This window comes from Cladophialophora bantiana (assembly GCF_000835475.1).
Source record: "Cladophialophora bantiana CBS 173.52 unplaced genomic scaffold supercont1.4, whole genome shotgun sequence".
Lineage (NCBI taxonomy): Eukaryota > Fungi > Ascomycota > Eurotiomycetes > Chaetothyriales > Herpotrichiellaceae > Cladophialophora > Cladophialophora bantiana.
The window spans coordinates 137,275-157,446 of record NW_015971578.1 but is presented as its reverse complement, the minus strand read 5'-3'; the positions used below and the strand labels follow the sequence as shown (position 1 = coordinate 157,446).

General features: G+C 50.8%; 8 protein-coding genes across 8 annotated transcripts; 3 read left to right on the top strand and 5 right to left on the bottom strand.

The window, feature by feature from the left end:
* Nucleotides 1-989: 989 nt before the first annotated feature.
* Nucleotides 990-1,838, bottom strand: Z519_02869 (uncharacterized protein; the record flags this gene model as incomplete). The annotated part of the gene is made up of 2 exons (XM_016760624.1): nucleotides 990-1,639; nucleotides 1,751-1,838. The coding sequence occupies 2 exons, from the start codon at nucleotides 1,836-1,838 to the stop codon at nucleotides 990-992; spliced, it is 738 nt and encodes a 245-aa protein (XP_016622474.1).
* A 598-nt stretch (nucleotides 1,839-2,436) lies between these two features.
* Z519_02868 (chlorophyll synthesis pathway protein BchC) lies at nucleotides 2,437-3,384 on the top strand (the record flags this gene model as incomplete). Its single annotated transcript, XM_016760623.1, has 1 exon — nucleotides 2,437-3,384. One exon carries the CDS (start codon nucleotides 2,437-2,439, stop codon nucleotides 3,382-3,384), a length of 948 nt encoding a protein of 315 aa, XP_016622473.1.
* A 760-nt stretch (nucleotides 3,385-4,144) lies between these two features.
* Z519_02867 (uncharacterized protein) lies at nucleotides 4,145-6,403 on the top strand (the record flags this gene model as incomplete). Its single annotated transcript, XM_016760622.1, has 10 exons — nucleotides 4,145-4,188; nucleotides 4,242-4,339; nucleotides 4,391-4,465; nucleotides 4,516-4,679; nucleotides 4,737-4,817; nucleotides 4,866-5,397; nucleotides 5,450-5,861; nucleotides 5,910-5,968; nucleotides 6,057-6,208; nucleotides 6,281-6,403. The coding sequence occupies 10 exons, from the start codon at nucleotides 4,145-4,147 to the stop codon at nucleotides 6,401-6,403; spliced, it is 1,740 nt and encodes a 579-aa protein (XP_016622472.1).
* Nucleotides 6,404-8,806: 2,403 nt separating this feature from the next.
* Z519_02866 (fumarylacetoacetase) lies at nucleotides 8,807-10,245 on the bottom strand (the record flags this gene model as incomplete). The annotated part of the gene is made up of 3 exons (XM_016760621.1): nucleotides 8,807-9,685; nucleotides 9,758-10,099; nucleotides 10,156-10,245. 3 exons carry the CDS (start codon nucleotides 10,243-10,245, stop codon nucleotides 8,807-8,809), a joined length of 1,311 nt encoding a protein of 436 aa, XP_016622471.1.
* A 783-nt stretch (nucleotides 10,246-11,028) lies between these two features.
* Nucleotides 11,029-12,835, bottom strand: Z519_02865 (uncharacterized protein; the record flags this gene model as incomplete). Its single annotated transcript, XM_016760620.1, has 4 exons — nucleotides 11,029-11,201; nucleotides 11,266-11,959; nucleotides 12,006-12,546; nucleotides 12,597-12,835. 4 exons carry the CDS (start codon nucleotides 12,833-12,835, stop codon nucleotides 11,029-11,031), a joined length of 1,647 nt encoding a protein of 548 aa, XP_016622470.1.
* A 1,998-nt stretch (nucleotides 12,836-14,833) lies between these two features.
* Nucleotides 14,834-16,173, top strand: Z519_02864 (uncharacterized protein; the record flags this gene model as incomplete). The annotated part of the gene is made up of 3 exons (XM_016760619.1): nucleotides 14,834-15,186; nucleotides 15,242-15,965; nucleotides 16,036-16,173. The coding sequence occupies 3 exons, from the start codon at nucleotides 14,834-14,836 to the stop codon at nucleotides 16,171-16,173; spliced, it is 1,215 nt and encodes a 404-aa protein (XP_016622469.1).
* Nucleotides 16,174-17,091: 918 nt separating this feature from the next.
* On the bottom strand, nucleotides 17,092-17,942 carry Z519_02863 (uncharacterized protein; the record flags this gene model as incomplete). The annotated part of the gene is made up of 2 exons (XM_016760618.1): nucleotides 17,092-17,391; nucleotides 17,448-17,942. 2 exons carry the CDS (start codon nucleotides 17,940-17,942, stop codon nucleotides 17,092-17,094), a joined length of 795 nt encoding a protein of 264 aa, XP_016622468.1.
* Nucleotides 17,943-18,582: 640 nt separating this feature from the next.
* On the bottom strand, nucleotides 18,583-19,468 carry Z519_02862 (uncharacterized protein; the record flags this gene model as incomplete). The annotated part of the gene is made up of 4 exons (XM_016760617.1): nucleotides 18,583-18,845; nucleotides 18,905-19,041; nucleotides 19,120-19,340; nucleotides 19,388-19,468. 4 exons carry the CDS (start codon nucleotides 19,466-19,468, stop codon nucleotides 18,583-18,585), a joined length of 702 nt encoding a protein of 233 aa, XP_016622467.1.
* Between the last annotated feature and the right edge of the window lie 704 nt (nucleotides 19,469-20,172).

Genomic DNA, 20,172 nt, shown 5'->3' with positions numbered 1-20,172 from the left:
GCAAGTGAGATCAGATTGTGGAGGATCCAGTTTCTTCGTAGAAGGTTCTATTGTAGCAAGGCAAAGTGACTGTGTAGTGCTACAATGGGGAGGTAGCAGGAAGGCAATTTAGCTGACGACATGTCAGGACAAAAATGGGTTAGTATCCTGGCTGTGGATGAGAGTTTTTAAGACAAGAAGATGCCACTGAGAATTCAGAATACAGCAAGCGGGAAAAAAAAGTGACAGCCTGCGCCGAAGGATCATGACTGTGTCAGCAGGTAATCGTTGCTGGCGTGCTTCACAGTGCTGGCCGTGTGCAATTCTTTACTGTTTTAAGCAGAGTACTCTATGGCTTTTGATGCTGTCTTATCGATTCCTGAGTATTTTCTCACTTCTCGACGCCGCCGCCGTGCTAGGCGCTCGTTTCCCTAGCCGATGCCTCTGTGAGGGTGGTGCTGCTGGTGGTGTTGTCTTGTCAGCGCCGACAAGAACCGCGTTCTCGATTCCCAACCTGCCGGACAAGCCCCTGTGCGCTGTTGCACGTGTATAGCAAACCCTGAAGTGTTCTGTTACACTGTATAGAACTACAGCTCAACTAATATATTAGTCGACATCCTTGCTAGGCTTAGCTTTGAACAGTTTACGGTCAAGGCAAGGGGCATGTAAACTAGTCAGATCTTTGTTCGCCCGCGCGGACTGCCCTAGGTGTTTGACCCCAGCTCCAGTACAATCTTAATTCCTCAACTTCTAGTACGAAGCCGGGGAGATGGACAACAGGCCGCCATCCGTCACCACGGTACAACCATTGACATAGGCACCACCCCTGGAACAAAGCCACAAAACCACTCCGGCCAAGTCTTGTTCGTTCCCAGCTCGCGTAGCAGGCAGAGCCGCTTTCGGAAAGGTGCCTTCAGTGTCGTGAATCCCGAGTTTACCCTGGGCTGTTACAAGTCAATTTGGACGTTCTGAAACGCTACGAAAAATGGCGCAAGCAGATCATCAGGGAGCTAGTAACCTTTGAACATGTCATGCGTCATTTCGCTGTAGTAGAAGCCTGGACAAATCACATTGGCTCTAATATCATATGGTACCAGGGTCGTGGCGAGTGACTTGGTGAGGTGAGTCACGCCAGCCTTGCTGGGACCGTACGACAGGTTGGCTAGGGGATTGCGTCTGAATGCTCCAACAGATCCAACGGTGATGATCTGGGGTCGAGGCTTGAAATTCTCCAGGCTCGGCGGTTGAGGTCTTTTCAGATTTGCTTCGTGTAGCAATGGTAAGAATGCTGCCACAGTGAAGTGGACGCCCGTGATGTTGACAGCATAGGTTGAGTTAATCGCCTCAGGACTGGGGTTCCACATATTTTTGGCCAACTGCAAGAGAGGAATGCTTTCCTGGTTCTCGTCTAGGACTGGAACTGACGGGCCCGATACTCCCGAGTTGGCAATCAGCACATCCACTGCGTCGACATATTGCTTGACTTGATCTACGCAGACCTGCAACGAATCTTTAGACGTAACATCGCCAACGATGGGGACGATAGTCCCTCCAGGTACAGAGCTGGCAGCCTCGTTCAACGGACCTTCTCGGCGGCCAATGACAAAAACTTTGGAGGCACCATTAGCAGCGAGGGCTCTCGCCATCATTCGACCAAGTCCTATCGAAGTCCTCGGTCAGTCCTAGTAGTCTTCTTTGCAGTCGATGTGGAAATTAGCATCGATGAGGACTGAAGTCCTCTTTGAAGGGCAAATAGTGGGTGGTCACTTACCAGAGCCACCACCCGTGATCACAGCAACAAGACCATTGACTTTGAAGAGATTACCTGCTTCGATCTTTGACGTATCTTCAAGACCCATTTTGATCAATTCAAACAGTATCCGCGCCCGCAAGTTGCTCTCGATCCGTTCGTAAGTTTCCTTTTGTCCCCTGCGATTCCTGCATGCAACGGCTCAGCTCGTCTTACCCCCACTCGGCCATTAATCAGCGGTAGCATTCTCTCTTCATGCACTTGATTCTGGACAACCAGGACTTGACCGCTTCAGAGATGATTGGCCGAACTACGGAGGTCGCGGTAGTGGGCGGCTGGACGATAATGCATTGTTGACAATGATAAGTTAAAGTACGACGGGCCTTGCGGAGTTGCTCCCTAAACACCAATCCAAAATCCCGGAAAAATGTCACATTGGATGGACCACGATCCACTGTCCCCCAGTATGATGTAGTCGCACTGCGGGGTTGGAACATGGTTGTGGGATGCTCGCACTCCAGACACCAGGATCCTCCGAAAACACGGAGCAGTGCCGCTCTGCCAATGGAACCGTAGTTGGATGGTTTACCAAAACGCCGTGGCCTTTAAAGGCCTCCTCGCCGTGACCCCGAAGGACGCGTTATGCCACCACGCCGCGACGCAAACCTGAAGTGCTCCAAAATTGTATTTTCTTGCAGCCTGAAATGATGAAAGCCTATCAATGGGACGGTCCAGGGTCAGGGCTCATCTTGAGAGACCTTCCAATCCCACAACCTGGTGCGGACGAGGTCCAGATCCAAATCAAAGCCTGCGGGCTTTGCCATTCCGACTGCCATATTCTTGACGGCACAGGGTCGCAATGGGTTAAGAATCGACCCATCACTCTGGGCCACGAGATTTCCGCCCAAATCACGGCGCTGGGAAAGGACGTGACCGAATTCCACGTCGGTCAGAGGGTCGGTGTGGCGTTGATCGCACCTGCAACTGCCATCGGCCTGGATTTCAACGGTGGTTACGCCGAATACGCTGTTACGCCTAAACACACCATCGTGCCTCTTCCAGATAGCCTCAGCTACGAAAAAGCTTGTATTGCAGTTGATGCCATGGCATCGGCTTACCATGCAGTCGTGGGCACAGGCGAAGTGACTTCATCCATGACCGTGGGAGTCCTGGGACTCGGCGGCCTTGGGTCGACGGGACTGCGGGTGGCGTGTCTTCAGGGGGCAACCGTGTACGGTTTCGACATTAATCAAGAAAAGTTCGCAGCAGCGTACGAAGCCGGTGCCAAGGCCTGTTATAAGAGCATTGACGAGGTCAAGGATGTCACTTTTGACATTGTCTTTGATTTTGTTGGCCTCAACGCTACCATGCTTGCCGCCATCAATGCTGTGAAGAGGGAGGGACGCATTGTGCTAGTAGGTATGGGCGAGTCCGACATGAAGCTCCCCGCAGGCTTGATCGTGATGAAGAATATTGAGATCCGGGGATCTCTTGGTGGACGTAAAGAAGAGCTGTCGGCCATCTTCGACCTCATTGCGCAGGGCAAGTTGACTCCTCAAGTGGAAGAGGTGCCCTTTGGCAGCTTAGTGGAGTCATTGCATCGACTCGAGCAGGGGAAAGCCAATGCGAGACTATTTGTGCGGCCGAATGCATGATAGCCTCATGAATAAAAACGGTCGAGAGCAAATTTGGAGCCACTATTGCTCTCGACGTTATGCATCTCACTAAAAGCTATACCCTTAGTGCCCATTTACGAACAATGCTCAGCTTAGATTATGGTATGCTTTTAGATTATGGTATGCACTTTGTCCAAAGGAAAGCGCGCTCGATATCTCCTTTTGGACGTTGGCAACCAAAGCGACGACAGCGACATCGGACTGACAAAAGAAAATAATTCCACTGTCCATACCATTATGGCTCTCGTCGATCCTGCGCAAAACTAATCCAGAGCGACTTGTTGACGTGGGCTTCAACCCTTTGAGGAGTTGATTCCCGTTCAGACCCGTGATTGGCTGCTTGATTCTCTCCTGCCACAATCAGTTGGAACATTGTGTTATTGACCACCCAGATCCATATAACCCCATCCCCCGCGCACGCCGTTCCTTCAGGTGGGGGAACTCCAAAACGAAGACAGTTTCGCCTCGTAGCGAAGCAGAAAGACTGTCTCCCACATCGGCCTTTACCGGCGTTGTCTGTGAGCTTGGTCCTCTGGGCCTGTCTGGATAAGTGTTTCAGGACGCGCTAAGCCCGATTGTGACTGACCCTGGTACAGCCGTCGGTTACCACAAAACAAAGATCCTCTCGACGCTTCGGCTGCCGTCGTCGCTGGCTCAGACAGTCTTCTGCATACTACGATACAAGTCTCTGTCTCAGAATACTGACATCTAGGGTTTGCGAGTGAAGCATTGCTCCACCATGGCATCTCAAGGAATCCCTTTGGGACTTCTATTATGGCAAAAGTAAGGTCCGTGGAGAACAGAATAATATACCGTTTGTTTATGCTAGGATTTAGGATCCGTGGCCTCAATATTCGAAGTATCATGGGCGTTCCCGGTGATATGAATCTTGAGTTACTTGACTACATTGATGCAGTTGAAGACTTGACTTGGAGTGAATTCCTACGATTCCCTTTTTAAGCACCGAACTGATGTCTTCGTTAAGTTGGCAATGCAAACGAACTCAATGCCGCTTACGCGGCGGACGCATATTGTAGAGTGAGCGGATCTCCAGGAGTTGGTAAGTATCTTCAGCGCAACTCCCCAAATCATTACTCATGAGCGAAATAGTGGTCACAACCATGGGGGTTGGAGAATTGAGCGCTCTTAATGGCATTGCCGGGGCATACACAGAACAAGTTAAAGTAATACACATTGTTGGAACCACCCCAATTGCGGCTCATGAGGAGCGCCTCATGATCCACCACTGCTTGGGACCATCTCCTGATCACAAGGTAAATGAACGTTGGTTGCCGGCTTGATCCTTCGTCACGGCTAACGAAAGCAAAAAGGTCTACGAGAAGACATCACAGCACGTCCGAGCAGCGCATTGTTGGTTGACCAATCCCGCAATCGCGGCGCGTGAAATCGATGTACGGTCTAGAAAGATAGGTTTGGCTTTCAGCTGACATGGTCATTAGAGAGTCGTGTATGAATGCATAGCCCAGTCACTGCCGGTGTACATATTTGTCCCTGCGGATATGGTTCATCGTCTGGTTCCTGCTCCGACACTGTCTCGAATCGATCTGGCACCTCTGACGGACGAAATCAACAAAGCATCTGCCATTGCTGCTACCCTATCCCTGCTCTACAAAGCGAAGACCCCGACAGTCATTGTCGATGCGTTGACCGCGCGCCATTCGGGAAAGAACGTTACTCGTAAACTGGTAGATGTCCTGCGGTTCCCTACATTTTCGACGTCGATGGGTAAAAGCATCATCGATGAGACCAAGCCCTATTTCTGCGGAATCTATAATGGACAAGTCTCCATTCCGGGCGTGTGTGAAGTGATCGAGCAACAGAGCGATCTCGTGTTCGACCTCGGGCCAATTTTGTCAGACTCCAATACAGGAGGCCACACTCGCAACATAGCAGAACAAAAGATAATCGCCATTCACCCACACCATGTTGTCGTCGGCGGTGTTGTGCATCGAAATATTGGGCTTGTGTCGTGTAAGTGGCTGTATTTGACCCGACTAATAACCAGATTGCTAATTTTAGCCAGTTTTGTCGACTCTCCTGGAGACGATTGATAAGTCGAAACTCCCGCGGCCTGTCCTACCTGGGAGAGTACCGATGTCTCCAGCCAAAGACGCAGACGCAGAAATCATTACACAATCTTGGATTTGGACGCGCTTCGGGGAATTCTGTCGGCCAGGGGATATTCTCATCGCAGAATCGGGCACGGCCCAATTTGGCCTCCCCGACGCCTATCTACCCAAAGACGTGACATATCTGACGCAAGTGTACTACGGGAGTATCGGGTACACTGTTCCAGCTTGCTTAGGGGCCGCTGTTGCCATCTGCGAGCAAGGCGGCCAGGGAAGAGTGATTCTCGTGGTCGGCGACGGGAGCCTACAGCTAACGGTGCAGGAAATCGGAACTATGGTGAGATTAGGATTGAAGAACATCATTATGTAAGGGCCCTGTGGTTCAGGAAAGTACGTTGTAATTAACTTGAACAGCGTGGTTATCAACAACAACGGATATACAATTGAGAGGGCGATCCACGGACCGGAACAAGGTATGTATATAGTGTGCCGTTCTTGTGAAAACTGCTTGCGTGATTACTGTCGCAGCAAAAGACGGTGTTGGGCTAACAACAACCGAAGCATACAATGATATATCTACCTGGAATCACTCTGCCATGCTCGATTTCTTCGGAGCCAAAAATGGTCGAGCTTGCTCTCGGAAGGTCCGTACCAAAAAGGAATTTGACGAGGTCGTCAGCTTGCCTGAGTATCAAAGCCCAAGTTCTATCCAGGTCTGTCTTAGCCCCTTTTTTCTGGCATAGAAATTACTATGCGGTGAGATTTGTTGCCTGACTGGACTCCAGGTCCTGGAGGTTTTCATGGAAAAGATGGATTTGCCGTGGAGGCTGCGGATGCAGGTTGAAATCATCAACAAACGGAATGTGCAGGCCAGGAAGAACGAGCAGGCTCTGCTGTTTCCAAGCTAGCTAGGACTTTACTCACGGCGAAGAGGCTTCTCGGAATTGGAAAAATGAGGGCGTTTGTGAAAGATTGTATATCCATCGTCTAGTTAGAAAACCTCGCGCCGTACTTGCACCACGCCAATTGCCCAAGATTCCACACATGCCTACCGTGGATAAACCAACCCTTCTTGTCGACTGCGTGCGCAACCATTTGCGGAAATTGAATTCTTGCCAAATCCTTGCACCTGACGTATCCTTCTTCACCTCCTGCAACATCTCTATCTGGTCCATGGAAAGAAGCCCGTGGGGTCTTCGTACTCGTAGACTATCATAAAAAAGGCCCATTGGATGCAGGGACGGCGTTAGACGGGCTTGTTGTCTCTATCTCTGTGGGATCCGTGTCGACAGAGTCTACTCGAAGCATCAGGGCTTCTGAGAATGAAACACCAGCTGGGCACACGGTACACGTATGTGGCACCTCCAGATCGGTGGTTACTATTGTTCTCGGTGGCGCCACATAGACTCTTCCGTTCAGTTCGACGAGCGCCACCCTGTTGAGGATCAGAATTCGCTCCGTCGCAAAAGCCGGCCTGGGACGATCGTTGACGTTGTCCTTTTCGGGAAGGTAAATAAGCTACGAACCGTCAGCATCCCACTCTGGGGTGCTCTAAGGCTGACCTGATCAACCGAATTCCCTAATAGTGTGGACTGGCTAAAGTTTAGTATAGTAGAGAAGTTGTTCTTTGAGTCCCACGTACGTTCTATAGAGTCCTACCTTCTAGCCCAGTTGTCCCCCACGGCAGCATGTTTCTCGAGGACAATGTAAGATACTGCGAGAGCTTTCAATCAACCAGCAGGACTGAGTTCAGCTTGTCCGCCGCCGACAATTACACAGTCGACCTGTGAAGCGTTAGCAGAACTATTCGTCAAGGCGCCATTGTCTCCCGGTTCAGTGAATTTTGCATCGCCATTCGGCACTTAACGGTTCGATATCTTACCCGGGCAGGGAGACGTCTTGTCGAGCGCCATCGAGGACAGGCTTGCCGGCGATGCCGTCTAGCCGGCTGTCGATCCCTGGTTGCAGCACCTCTGCGTTTGGTTGTCCTTCCAGCTGCTCGAGAATCGGTTGCAGCACCCAAATTCTCCATTTCTCGGTCTCGTCGGGTACAAGACCGGCATACCCGTAGTTTTGAGCTGCTGTGGTTCCGCTTATCTTGAATGCGAATCTGACTTCAGCCTAAGCATGATGCCTGACACGCACGAGGTGCGAGACTCCTTTAGCCTTGAAGTCGGATGGTTTGCGAGCTCTCGCCGTCTCTTCCTATGCTATGCAATCGACCCGGACGAATAGAGCGACCGTAATGTCCCAGTCATGGCAAAGGTGTCACGCCAAAGAGCATCCTGAGTAAAATGATGCTCCCCAAGAGTTTCGAAAGCAACTTCAAGATGTTTTGCTACCGCTTCGAGGTCGATAAACTGTGGTATTACGGAATTTTTGAGACAGTATAGGCAACTTGGCAAGATTCCAGTTGATTGATTCAGTCATTCTGAGGCGTTTATCGTATAGCCAAAAGGCATGAGTTTGACTATGTAAAATATTCATTTGCAAATGGTTGTGCATCGCAGTATCACCAGACCATGCGAAGCGAACTAGACCTGATTTTTGTTCTCCAAAGCTTAAAATGACAACAGCTGATACCGCTACCAGCAAATTTGTGCGATGAGGGATTTGCCTTTGTCTGTCGGCCTCCACCTAACGGACTGGAGCACGAGTTCATTTGCGTCGTGCGTTCGGTGTAAAAATCCCCGCCAAGGAGCATCATCATCGGAGCGGACGCCCAAATATCCCAGAGTCAGCGATGCGACTTCCGTTGTCGTTTGAATCTTGAGAGCCAGGAGCCTCCAGAGATTGTTATGTGATGAGACGCCCTCCGTTAGAGACCAGGCCATGAGTCTTTACCGCGTCTTGGCCAAGTAGTCGGCTTGGTGAGTGGTCTTTGCAGCTCTGATCCTCCGTCTTGGAAAGACAACCATGAGCTTAATAACATCGGATCACATTAAATGTGGAAATTCAGAAATTAGCTCGTCAGACATATCCAGCCAACCTCGTTCATGGGCAGGGGCCAAGTCTGGTGGCAATAATAATACGATATATTGCCTCGTTGTCAACCGAGTCTCGTGGTCATCAATCACGACTCTAGATACTTGCAGCTGGTAATTCTAGCAGCTCAAAGTTAGCTCTAGCATCCATCGGAACTCTAAAGAGAATGCTGTCCGAGCCACTAAGATGGTGGAATGGGATACCATTGATAGGAGAAAAAACCTAATGTAAAAAGACGTCGATGGACTACGGCATGATATAATTAGGTTGAGCCAACTAAACAGAGCGAGCTAGCTCGGAGCCTTCCTCCTACGTTTTTGTCTGTTTTAGTCGGATGGCAGCAGGCATCCGGCAGCCTGCCCAAAACCAATCCTTTTCCCGTCTTTGCCCTTGGCCCAGCCGGTCAAAACGACCTCATCTCCGTCTTCAAGCCATCTCAGTTCTCTACCGCTTCGCAACTTGAAGGGCTTCTGGCCACCTTCGGTCAGTTCGAAGAGGCAGCCTAATGTTGGAATCTCGTCGGTGTGTCCCGGAGAAGAAGCCGTTCCCGTACCCAGCAAATCTCCCGTGTTTGCTCCACTCCCTGCGGACACCCAGTGCGCCAACATTTGACCTGGTGACCAGTACAAATCCTTCAAGTTGGAGCGGCAGACCAAAGTTGGTGGCTCGTTAGGGCCCGACACCGTAGCTTCTAGGACAATGTCCCAGGAAACCTCCATGTCGCCGACGGCATGTCGTAGGTGAGGAGGATGCGACGAGATATCAGCTTTTGCTTTCTCTGACACAAATCCCACCTGGGCATCTCCCAGCGCATCAGGCATGACGACCCAAGGGCTGATCGTGGTTGCTGTGGCCTTGCCATTGCTCGGTCCCATCGGGATCATCTCGCCAAATTGAATGTCTCTTGCCGACCAGTCGTTCAAGAGAACAAGACCAAAAATGTGCTCTTTCGCTTCGTCTGCCGAGATCCGTTGGCCGAAAGGAATCGGCTTAGAAATGAAAACACCTATCTCGACTTCATAGTCCATCTTGGTGGAAGTTTTGAACTGAAACTTGGGACCGTCTTTGGACCCCGGCGGCCTCATGACCATTCCTTTAGGACGTTTAATCGATTGTCCGCTGGGAACAATGGATGTTGTACGGCCCGTGTACATTGGGGGAAAATGGTAGAAGGCGGGTATTGATTTTCCAGACATGCGGTTGCCCTAGCACCTTGAATTAGCTCACTTGTGCGAACATACCCTCCCGTCAGTCTTTAGGGAGTATACTACACTTACGTTGTCATGGTGCGTCTCGGAGCAGAGAAAATCGGCAAAGGCACCGATTTGCAGTGGAAGGTGCAATTTCGCTTCTTTTTCGTTGGTGAAAGCGCTAGAATTGATTTCCTTGTCCTTGAACAGAATTGAAGATGGTTCCTCTAACAAGTCAATTAAACGCTGACGAGTTGACGAACGCACAGATCGAGGCAGCGAGGCAAAATGGTTCAGAGTTTGTGCTAATAAAGCTGCTCGGAGAGTAGACAGGTCTTGAATAGACAGGTTGTCAAAGGCGCCCTGACGTGCAAGCAAGTTGACGTCAATAATCTGGTCTCCAATGATGGTCCCGACTCGAGGAGTTGGCTAGTTGACTTTCATCAGCATTGCTGTTGAGCCTTGGTAGATGAGTGTCGTCTTACATCCGAATCTGTAGAGAAAATTCCAAAGGGAATGTTTTGCAGAGGAAATGGCGCATCCTCTGCCACAGGAATCGGATATTGCACACCCATGTTTGTCTCTTGATCTTGTCTCAAGGCGCGTGCCGTCCTGGGTAGGTCTCTAGAATTACTGGTGTGAATTAGCAGGGCAGACCGACGGTGATGTCTGGTCCACATCAAAGAAGTCCAACAAATCTTTTGATAGAGAATAACCCATGGTTCCCGGGGAGAAGCTCGACTGTTCTCCGTTCCCCCGCAAAGCGCTAAGTGGATCCTGATCTGTGGGGGGGAGGCATCCCACATGGGGATCGTTGTACCTTGCTTATTACGAGTAAAAATCACCGCATCGCCTCCCTGCGGGGAGGCACCTTTTGGCAGCACGGCGTGCAATGCTTTTAGGATGTCGAGCACCATGTCGCTGGACTCGTACCAGTGAAAGATACTACTGAAACCTCAGAGGTTAAGCCTCTTCGTGAACGAAAGCTCGGAACAAGGAAAGAAGGGAGGTAGAGATGTAACGCCTCGACTCGCGGGTGCGTTCGCCTTCTGCAGAGAGTGAAACTATTGAACTTGATTACCCTAGAGGCTTCTACCATGGCATAGAACGTTTCTGAAGGTGAGGTCAATCATGGATGAGTTGCCCAGTCAACTGAAGCTGGTGGGTTGGGACCTCACGGGGCCAACAACCTTAGGCACAATAAGCGCGAGTGTATTGGTAGGAATTTCGAAGAGCTAATAACAAAGCAGAGCAAACACAGGCAGGCTCACATCTCCCTAGCGAAGCAATCCTATCGAGATTTCACCCACTTGCCTGGGAGCCTGCGTTTAGTCCTCCTTCGAACCAATACTTTTCAATTACTGATGGCGTTCCAATTTGTCGAAAATATCATGCTTGTGCCACCAAGCCCGGACTTTCTTGCCATAGATATAGACGATAATCGTGGTGGCGCAGAAAGCCAAAGAGATTCCTGCAATGGTGTTGAAGACTTTTTCTGGTCCCCATTTGGCAAGCCATTGGTTGAGGAAGACTGGTGTTGAGGTCAGCGATCAACTTCGGTCAAAGGCGCTCAAATAACGCGTCTCTCGACTTACAGGAGAATCCGAAGAACATAAAATTCTTGACAGACATCGAGACGACAAAGACTTCGATGCTGACATTGCGATAAGCGTCCACCAAGTAGCTTCCCAGAGAAGCTGTGACAACCACGCAGCTAGCAAAGCCAACACCCCAGAGGACCGACATAATGACTGGACTTTTACCCTCGGCGGCAAAAGGACCAAAACAGAAGTATCCAATTGTGCTCAGAATCGGTGCGAGGCCCATTGTCATAAGGCGAAATTCAGGTTCATATATTCCATCATTTCGAGTGCTAGCCTTCTTGGCGATTCGGTCAGACACTGCTCCAAAGAGAAGACAAGTGATGCATCCGCCAACCATGGGACCAGCTCCAATATATCCTAGTTGCGCTGTGTTGAGTAGGTAAGGTGGCGGTCCAAATAGTTGTCCCAGCATGAAGTTGATGACAACATTCCACAGCTGGAAGAAGGAAATCAGCAAGACAGCCCAGAGGATGACTGGGTTGAGCAATATGTAAAACGGACGAAAAATCAGTTGGATCAAAGACTCGTTGCTATATGTAGTTGACCAAGGCTTCATTCGCTTTAAGAAGGAGTCTCGCACGACACTGCCTCCGGTATTTGACGAGATTGTTCTTTCTAGATGAGCGGCCACGCCAGCTTCGTCGACTGTTTTGCCGCTTCTGAGTTCTTCTATGACATGTATATTCTTCACCTGGTAAGCAAAGCCCCAGTGGACCAACAGAGCAACTTACATCATGGGATGAGGTATCGACATCGTAAAGTTGATTCCGATTGTAGGCTGTCTCCCATCCGAAAAGGATAACGAGGACCAAGCCAATACCCAGAAAAATTGCTAATAACCAGAAACACCACCGCCAGCCAAGGTTGACGGAGACGACTCCGGTGAGGAGGGACGGGAGAAGGACGAGCGCGACTTGAGCGACAACGTAGATGGCCATGCGCGAGCCTCTCTGATGGACAAAGTAGAGGTCCCCGATGAGCGTAAAGGTGACGCTTTCGAAGATGGCGGTGCCCACACCTTGAATCAGGCGGCCACCAACCATAGAGTCATACGACGTGGCTTTGGCGCACCAGATGGTTCCGGCGAACAAGAAGACCATGGATGTGAGGAACCAAGGACGCTTGCCGTATTTGTGACTCAGTGCCGCCACGAGGGGAGCAATCGCACCGACAAGGGCCAGTTGATATCCGGAGAGCAAGGTGACCTTTTGGAAGTCGATGTGAAAGGCTTGGACCATGTCGAGGGCTAGGACGCCAATCAAGGGGCCAATGCTGAGCACAGTAAGCACAATACTTTGCAATACTTCGGCAGGGCGACATACGCGCCGACACAGATATTGGTGAGGTAGCAAAACAAAACCAAAATCAGGTCTCGCTGCCACAACGGCCAGTTAAGCGGATCATTCTGGCTGCTAGACGGTTGGGGGACCAGGACAACATCAGTGTCGTGGCCTGTTCCCTTCTTCAGATGAGCAGTTTCCGTAGGAATGGCGTCTTGGAGGAGGGCCGTGCCTGGCACATGCTCCAAACTTGTATTGGGCTCAAGCACTCCGAGTCCCATGTTGAGGGATTGCAACGGGATCAAAGACGTTAAGGCCGGATGCGCGGTGCTTGTGTACGGAGAATGAGGGAAAGGGAAAGGAAAGTTGCAGGGCGGTCTCAGCATCTTGCGAGGTGGGAGACTCGGTCTTATAAACTGGAAAAAAAACCAAGAAATAGCGCTGCCCGTTTGGTACTGGTCTCGGCTAGGTGGGATGCCAGAAGAGAGCCCTGGCACTGGCATCCTAAATCAGTGGGACACCTGAGTTATTCAAGCCTCCACCTTTCAACTTCCACCACATCTCAGAAGGCCTAGAAAATAATGCGAGCTCTAGTAGGTAGGTGAGCTCTTGAAAGATCTAGCCACGTAGTAAAACAAGTGCATTGTCTCATTAAGAGTGTGGAATTCTCATACTCTTCAAATGGCGATATTTGAACGTGCTGACTACTTTAGCCACAGGCTTGGCACGTCATGAGCAAATCTCGCCTCTTTCATTGGAAAGTCAACCCCAGTAACGCGCGAGCTAATGCGAGCAAGGGACTCTGTGGCCAGAGGTTACCAGCCCTCCCCCGCAAATATTCCCCGGCTAAGCCCTCCGCCGGGGTCCACTTCTCCACTTCTCCCCCCTCGGATGAGGTGGAGTTTCGCTCACCCGCCGACATCCAATCCGATGAACCCCTTTACATGGGCGAGCCTGGGCGTGGGTCAAGAGATTGCCGCGATGAAAGCAATCGTTTCGGACCCTGCACCAGGCCTATGTGTCGAAATAATAGCTGACGCGTAGCTCGAGTTCAGATCTGGCCCTGATGAGGCACAATGGGGATATTGGTATAGTATGATGAAGTCGTCGGCGCGACGGAACCTGAGTACAATTCAGCACAGCTGCATTTTCGATCTCTAGATGTTAGTCCTCCACGGGGGAAGAATGGCCAAACCTGAAGGCAGAGCCGTTGAGGGAATATGCCAATTAAGCCCTGAAGCGTATAGTTCCTGCCGGGCACAAGGAGCGCATGGTTATGCATCGCATTGAAACTAGCTCAATTCAGGAGGCTTGAGCGATTGTCACCGATGGTCATGACAAATCCTAGTCAAACGAGCACATTGTTGTCAAGCGCCCCGCCTGTATAATTCCCCCTGGGAGGAACTGAACGGGCATATTTCCGCACGTCTCTAGTTTGCCCGCTTCTGTCCAGGTGTAGTCCAGTAGTAGTCGCTCCCGATAGACATGTCCAAGCATATGCACTCCAGGGCCGAGAACAGGGTCAGAAGGCTCCCTTGATATGGCCCTTGGCCTGCTGATTGGGGTACGCTCCGGAAACAGTGCGATACTGCGAGAGAAGCTGAGTAATGCGAGCTCCATTTGCGCGAAGTGTGAGCTAGAGTATTTAGGTTTCAATAAACATAAATATAAGGCATGCAATGTGGAAGCAGGGTAGTGGGGTAGCGGGGTAATTTGGCGCTAAGTGGGGGTGGCCAATTCTCCATGCTGGGCGAAAGGCGCACGGACGCACGAACACATTGGATTGAGCGAGGCCAAGGCGTTCAACTCGCTGTGGGGGATGGACATGAGAAAAGGGGGGAGCATTGCTGCAACATCCAGTCTTGTGTGCGAGACTAGCGCCCCCTGTGCTCTGAGCCTGTTTGGAGAAACCAGAGCCCACATTGACGCCTCACCCATCGCGATCCATCCTTGGGAAGCCTAGCTCGTTCAATGGGGAGGGGTCTGGGGTTTCCCTCTTTTTGAAGCTATTCGGCAATAGCAGAATTATGGCGGCAAAACAGTCGCAATAAATTTCGTCGATATACCAGCACCATGGCTAGGAACATGGTCAACCGTCAACCATCAGGGGCTGTAATTTGTCGCTTCAGCAGCAGTTCGCAAGATACAAGGCAATTTGGCACTCACTCAGAGACAGAAGCGGATCTACCGTCTCGATTAGACGACTCTTCTGACGTGCATCAGCTGCAACGAGTCTGTTTAGACCAGCCCTTCTACAGCCAAAGTGATACATCTTGACCATGCAGGCTCTCGAAGAAGCATTTGTGGCCGCGGTCTCCGCGGGCAAGATTCCCGGCGCGGTGTTGGTGGCGTCTGATAGATCGGGGAGCTTCACTTACGCAAAGGCTTTCGGAGTCCGATCCCTTGCAGAAGGCAAGGAGGAGCCTCTTGAAATGGACAGTATTTTTGCCCTCTTCAGCTCGTCAAAGTTGATCACAACTATCGCGGTCCTGCAACTTTTTGAGCGAGGTCAAGTCGGCCTAGACGAGGATGTCGCCAGAATTCTGCCAGAACTCGCCGAGAATCATATCTTGATAGGAATGGAGAATGGGAAGCCCGTGTTTACGCAGCGACAGAATCCCATCACTCTGCGGTGATCCTTTTCCGTATCTCATGGTCCTAGACAGAGTACTGACCTGCACCAATAGCCACCTTCTTACACATTCGTCGGGGCTTGCGTACACGTTCATGTCACCAGTCCTTCAGGAATATCACGCGTCCCTGGGTGCGGCTGGACCTCCCAAGAACGTCGTCGAGAGTTACAACTTGCCCCTCGTGTTTGAGCCGGGGACATCGTGGAAGTACAGCACTGGCTTGGATTGGGCTGGCGTCCTGGTGTCGAGAGTGGCCAATGTAGACCTCGAAACATATTGCCAGAACAATATCTTCGCTCCACTTGGCATCTCCGACATCACCTACTGGCCCAGAAAGAAGCCGGAGCTGGCGGCACGACTGGTCAGCATGAGCATCCGAGACCCTACGGATTCCAATGGCACAGCTCGCGCATATTCGGGACCGGACATGCACTCGGCGGCTCAGACAGAGATGGGTGGACAGGGGCTCTACGCGTCTATGCCCTCGTACCTGAGAGTTTTGCACAGCATTCTGGTCGATGACGGAAAGTTGCTCAAGAAAGAAACGACGGCAATGATGTTTCAACCACAGCTTAGCGAGGACAGTCGCTCTGCCCTTCAGGCTCTCTACGACAGTCGACCAACCAGAGGCCCCTGTGCTATCGGTCGGTTTCCACCGGGTGTTCGCTATGACTGGGGCCTCGGTGGCCTGCTGACCAGAGAGGACGTCAGCCTGGAGGGTGTGACGTATCGGAGAGCGGGCTGCCTGAATTGGAGCGGCATGCCAAATCTATTCTGGGTATATGAACCTGATTTCCACTGTCTTTATCTAGAGCCAGTGCTGACCTCAATTCTTTCTTTTGCTCTAGTTCCTTGACAGGGCCGCTGGAGTGTGCGGTATTTATGGTGGGCAGATGATGCCGTCCGGGGATGCCCAAGTTCAAGAGATGATTTATCTTTTTGAGAAGACTATGTACGAGCAGGCCCACGTTAAAATCAATGACTAGGATGTTACGAACCGCTTTTGCCACGAGAGGTGTCACCGCGATAGTCAACCGGGTTTACCTAGTGATATGGGAGTGGGGCTATGTAGCTGAGACTAAGACTATGTGTATAGTGGATGGACTATACGTAAAGGGTATAAAACCGAGGAACTCAATTTTATGTGAACGAGGTTGACTACGAAGAGAACTATAGGAACTATCTCCATATATATGTTTATAGATCGCTGGGAGCAGGACAGTTTATAGTGCTGGCAGGCGGCCATTCTTTACAGGAAGATAGAGTATTCCATTTTTTTAATGTCGTCTACCTATTCTTGAGGCTTTCATCGGCGCTTTCCTCCTTCTCAATGCCATCGCCGTGCTAGGCGCTCGCTGCGCTAGCTGCTACCTCTCTGGGGTGGTGTTGGTGCTGGTGTTTCCCTGTCAGTGTCAACCAGAGACGCGTTCTCGATTTCCGATCTGCTGGACAGGCCTCTGTGGGTTGTTGCACGTGCACGCCGAACCCTGAAGTGCTCTGTTACAATACGTTCCTCTCCCGTTTAGCGTTTTGGTCCCTTTGCTGTGTTTGTTCTGTAGGGCTCCGGGGTAATTGTAGATGTCCTAACACTTATTCTATCTTACGTAGTTCTATTAACAATAACTTAACGCATAAGAAAGAAGAGTTCTCTCTCACTCAAATCGGGTGAGAGAAAACTCTTATAGGTTTCTCTCTTTTCTATTACGTGAAAAAGGATAACGCGACGTTAATCGATAGCCTTGTCAACTGATAGCCTCGTGCTTTAGCTCTCCTTAGCTTGTGCTTTAACCATCCTTTGCCTTATTCTTTTCTTCCTATACCACCGACCCGATTCGGGTGGAGAGCGTAGGGTACTTGGGGGCAACGGTGGGCTCGTGATAGCTGACTTGTTTTGATAGTCTCCTTTATGAGAAGCGCTTCATATCCTCAATTAAGAATCTTGAGTTATCGTCCGAATAATCCACCGGATCGCGCAAATAGAAGGTCTTGTTGGAGCACTCTGCCACTTGACCAGTCACGTTTTCCTCGACAAACTTCTCAAACGCGCCCAACACCACGGACATGGGAGTAAAATGCTCTGCTGGGACCACCTTCTTCATGATATCGCTGATTCCAGTGTCCACTGGGCCGGGGCAGATGGCGTTAATGGTAAGAGACTCTGTCTGCAGTAACTTGAACGATGATGCTCTCACCAGCCCGACAATCTGTCACTGGGTCAGCCACTGCATGTCTGCACGAGTGTGCTCCAAGGATAGGTTACCGCGTGTTTAGCAGCGCAATACATGGGCGCTGCAACGAAAGCGTAAATTCCCGCCATGCTGCTGGTGATGATCATTTTTCCGAGTCCCGGGTTGCCGCTCTTTCGCCAGTAGTGCCGGAAAAGCCTGAGGCCGTAGACGACGGCCAAAAGGTCGACGTCTATGACCTTGAGATTCGGCTTTTGGGGCTCCGCGTTAACCTCAGGAATGGTGTAAAACCGCTCCTTCTCGTCGATCCCGGCATTGGCGACACAAATGTCGACTCGGCCACGCCAATTGTACGCCTCCTTGAACATCGCAGCTTGCGAGTCCCAATCCGCCAGGTCACACTGGACAAAGAGGGAGCTCGAGCCCAATATTTCCTGGCTTTGGGCGCCTGCTTCAGCGTCAATATCGGCGAGAACAACGTGATACCCTTTGCTGATCAGGAGCTTGGACATCGCCATGCCTATGCCTCCCGCAGCCCCGGTAACGATCGCGACTTTCGAGGCCGGCATAATTGGTCCAAATTGTATTGGGTTGAGGCGTCAGCTAGGAGCTTTGAATTTGGTCTATAATGTTTATTCCAAGAGGTAGGAACATTTTATCTGAGATTGTGCAATTTTGTGGACCTTTGACCCGGTTTAAAACACTGACCCCAGGCGACGAGGTCAGCCGGACTGGAGTTCATGCCGAACCCGGCCCTTCAAACCTCCGGACTCCGAAACACCTGACTCTGCACACAGTCCCAGGTTTTCCACATCCCCCACACTACCCTGCGTATTACTCTTTTTCAGTTGTATGGGAGAAAGGGGGTACATCGTTGAACAAAATATGGCCTAAGAGAGGGGGAAAAGCTATGGTATACACTAGTTAGTAGAACCTACGACACCGTGATCTCGAGGCAAACAAATACAAAAGCCTAATTAGATTGCACTTTGATGTGGCTGCCCAGAAGAGAAGGCTATGGTGCGATGTTGAGGAATTGGCATTATTATATATTGCTCATGCACCGCTAGTAGTCCTAACGATGGATTTCATAGTTATCTAATTGCCAACTCTCAACACTGATCAGAGAGGCCGCGCAACACGCCCTTCCCTCAGAACCTTCGATACCTTAACATTGCCTATGAGTCTCGGGCCCTTTGATGCTCAGACTTACAGTTTGAGGTCCTCGATCTTTGTAATATCACCGGTTTTGGCATTGAACTGCCGTGCAACTGCTAGAGCGAGATCTTGGGCAAACTGGGCTTCTTCCCTGGTTGCTCCATGCCGAAGCAGCCCGTTCAGATGCCACAGCATCTGGGTGGGTGAGTTGTTGCATATTAACAAAGCCACGTTGCACAGCTGAGTTTCGATATTGGACAGGATGGCGTCCTCGCTCATCCAAAGCTCGTAGTTGGTTTTTATATTGAGCAAATCTGTCAAGTCGTCCATGCTTTAGCACCAGAACTGGGTTCGTCGAATCGGAGCGTCATACAAACATCCGGATAATATTTACTCGCCCGGTCTCGTTGCGCCTGTCCCCCGGAAGGTCCGCCCCAGAGGGTGTCAAAATACTTACGACCTCTCTCAGCCCTTCTCTGCTCGTCGCCGGGGTTGTTGAACTTTTCAGTTCTCCATTTGACTCCGTTAGAAAATAGAACAATCGGTGCGGGGAGCACGACGCATCAGCATAAGCCAGGAGGTACTTACCTAGGGCTATAGGTGTCGATTTCGTCCTCTGGTAGTATGGCATAGAGAGCACTGAATGCTACTGCCGACCGCGGGACTCCGCAAAGGATCGATGCTTTGAGGAGTGCCTCTTTGATTCTTCGTTGCACGATCTTTCTGTCTTCAAGGGGCAATCCAGTCGTTACTTGACGATACAGTTCACCTACGTGCTCCCCAGCGGCCGCAGCTGTGAGAGCCGACGCCTTGACGAGTCAGCAGTCGTCGTGGCAATATGTGTGGAGCCTCCTACTGCGATAATGTACCACCGAGCCTGGCGAATGTCAACCTCGCCTTCGCGAATCCGAAACTCAGACAGGAAGTCAATGCTCATATCGACTGCTTGTTGCTGTTCGGAAGCGGCACAAAAAAAATACAATTCTGGCTGAGTAAGGGACAATTCTCAGGACGGCCGGCCGGAAAGCGGAATTTATAGCAGTAGACCGAGATGTCCACTCTGAATAACCCAACGGGAACCAGCACCACAACGCAATCGGCACTGCGGCACCACCAGGAGTTGTCAAAATTTATCGGAGAGCCGAGAGCGGCTACTAGCACAACACCCCCAACACCTATATTTCGATTGCATCGGACACCACCAACAACACATCAAAACAGCAACAAAAGAACGTCTAGTGCTATTTCAAAGCCTCAACATGTCGGCGAAAGCTGCCCTGTTTTTCCAACGAATTCTGACACCCTCTGGTGGCATTTATGTCCACTGCTCCACCTTGTCAAATTTTTCTCACATAAACAATGAATCTAGACAATAAATCAGCCGATAATTCGTCCCACAGCCAGTCCAGCTGGTCCATGTAGGTCACGGTTCTAAGGCAAATCTCCATGGTCAAAACCTGGACCGACGGAAGAACGGCACAGACTCCAAAGTCAGTGGGTGGCATCAGTTACAATCATGCCACACTCCAACGCAATAGAGGTGGGCTGGGGAGGAGTGGAGGTAGAGTATACCCGCTTCAAAGCCTTGCGATCGCCCCCCTCCCCCTCCCCCCCGGAGCTCCTCAACCCCACATAGCCATG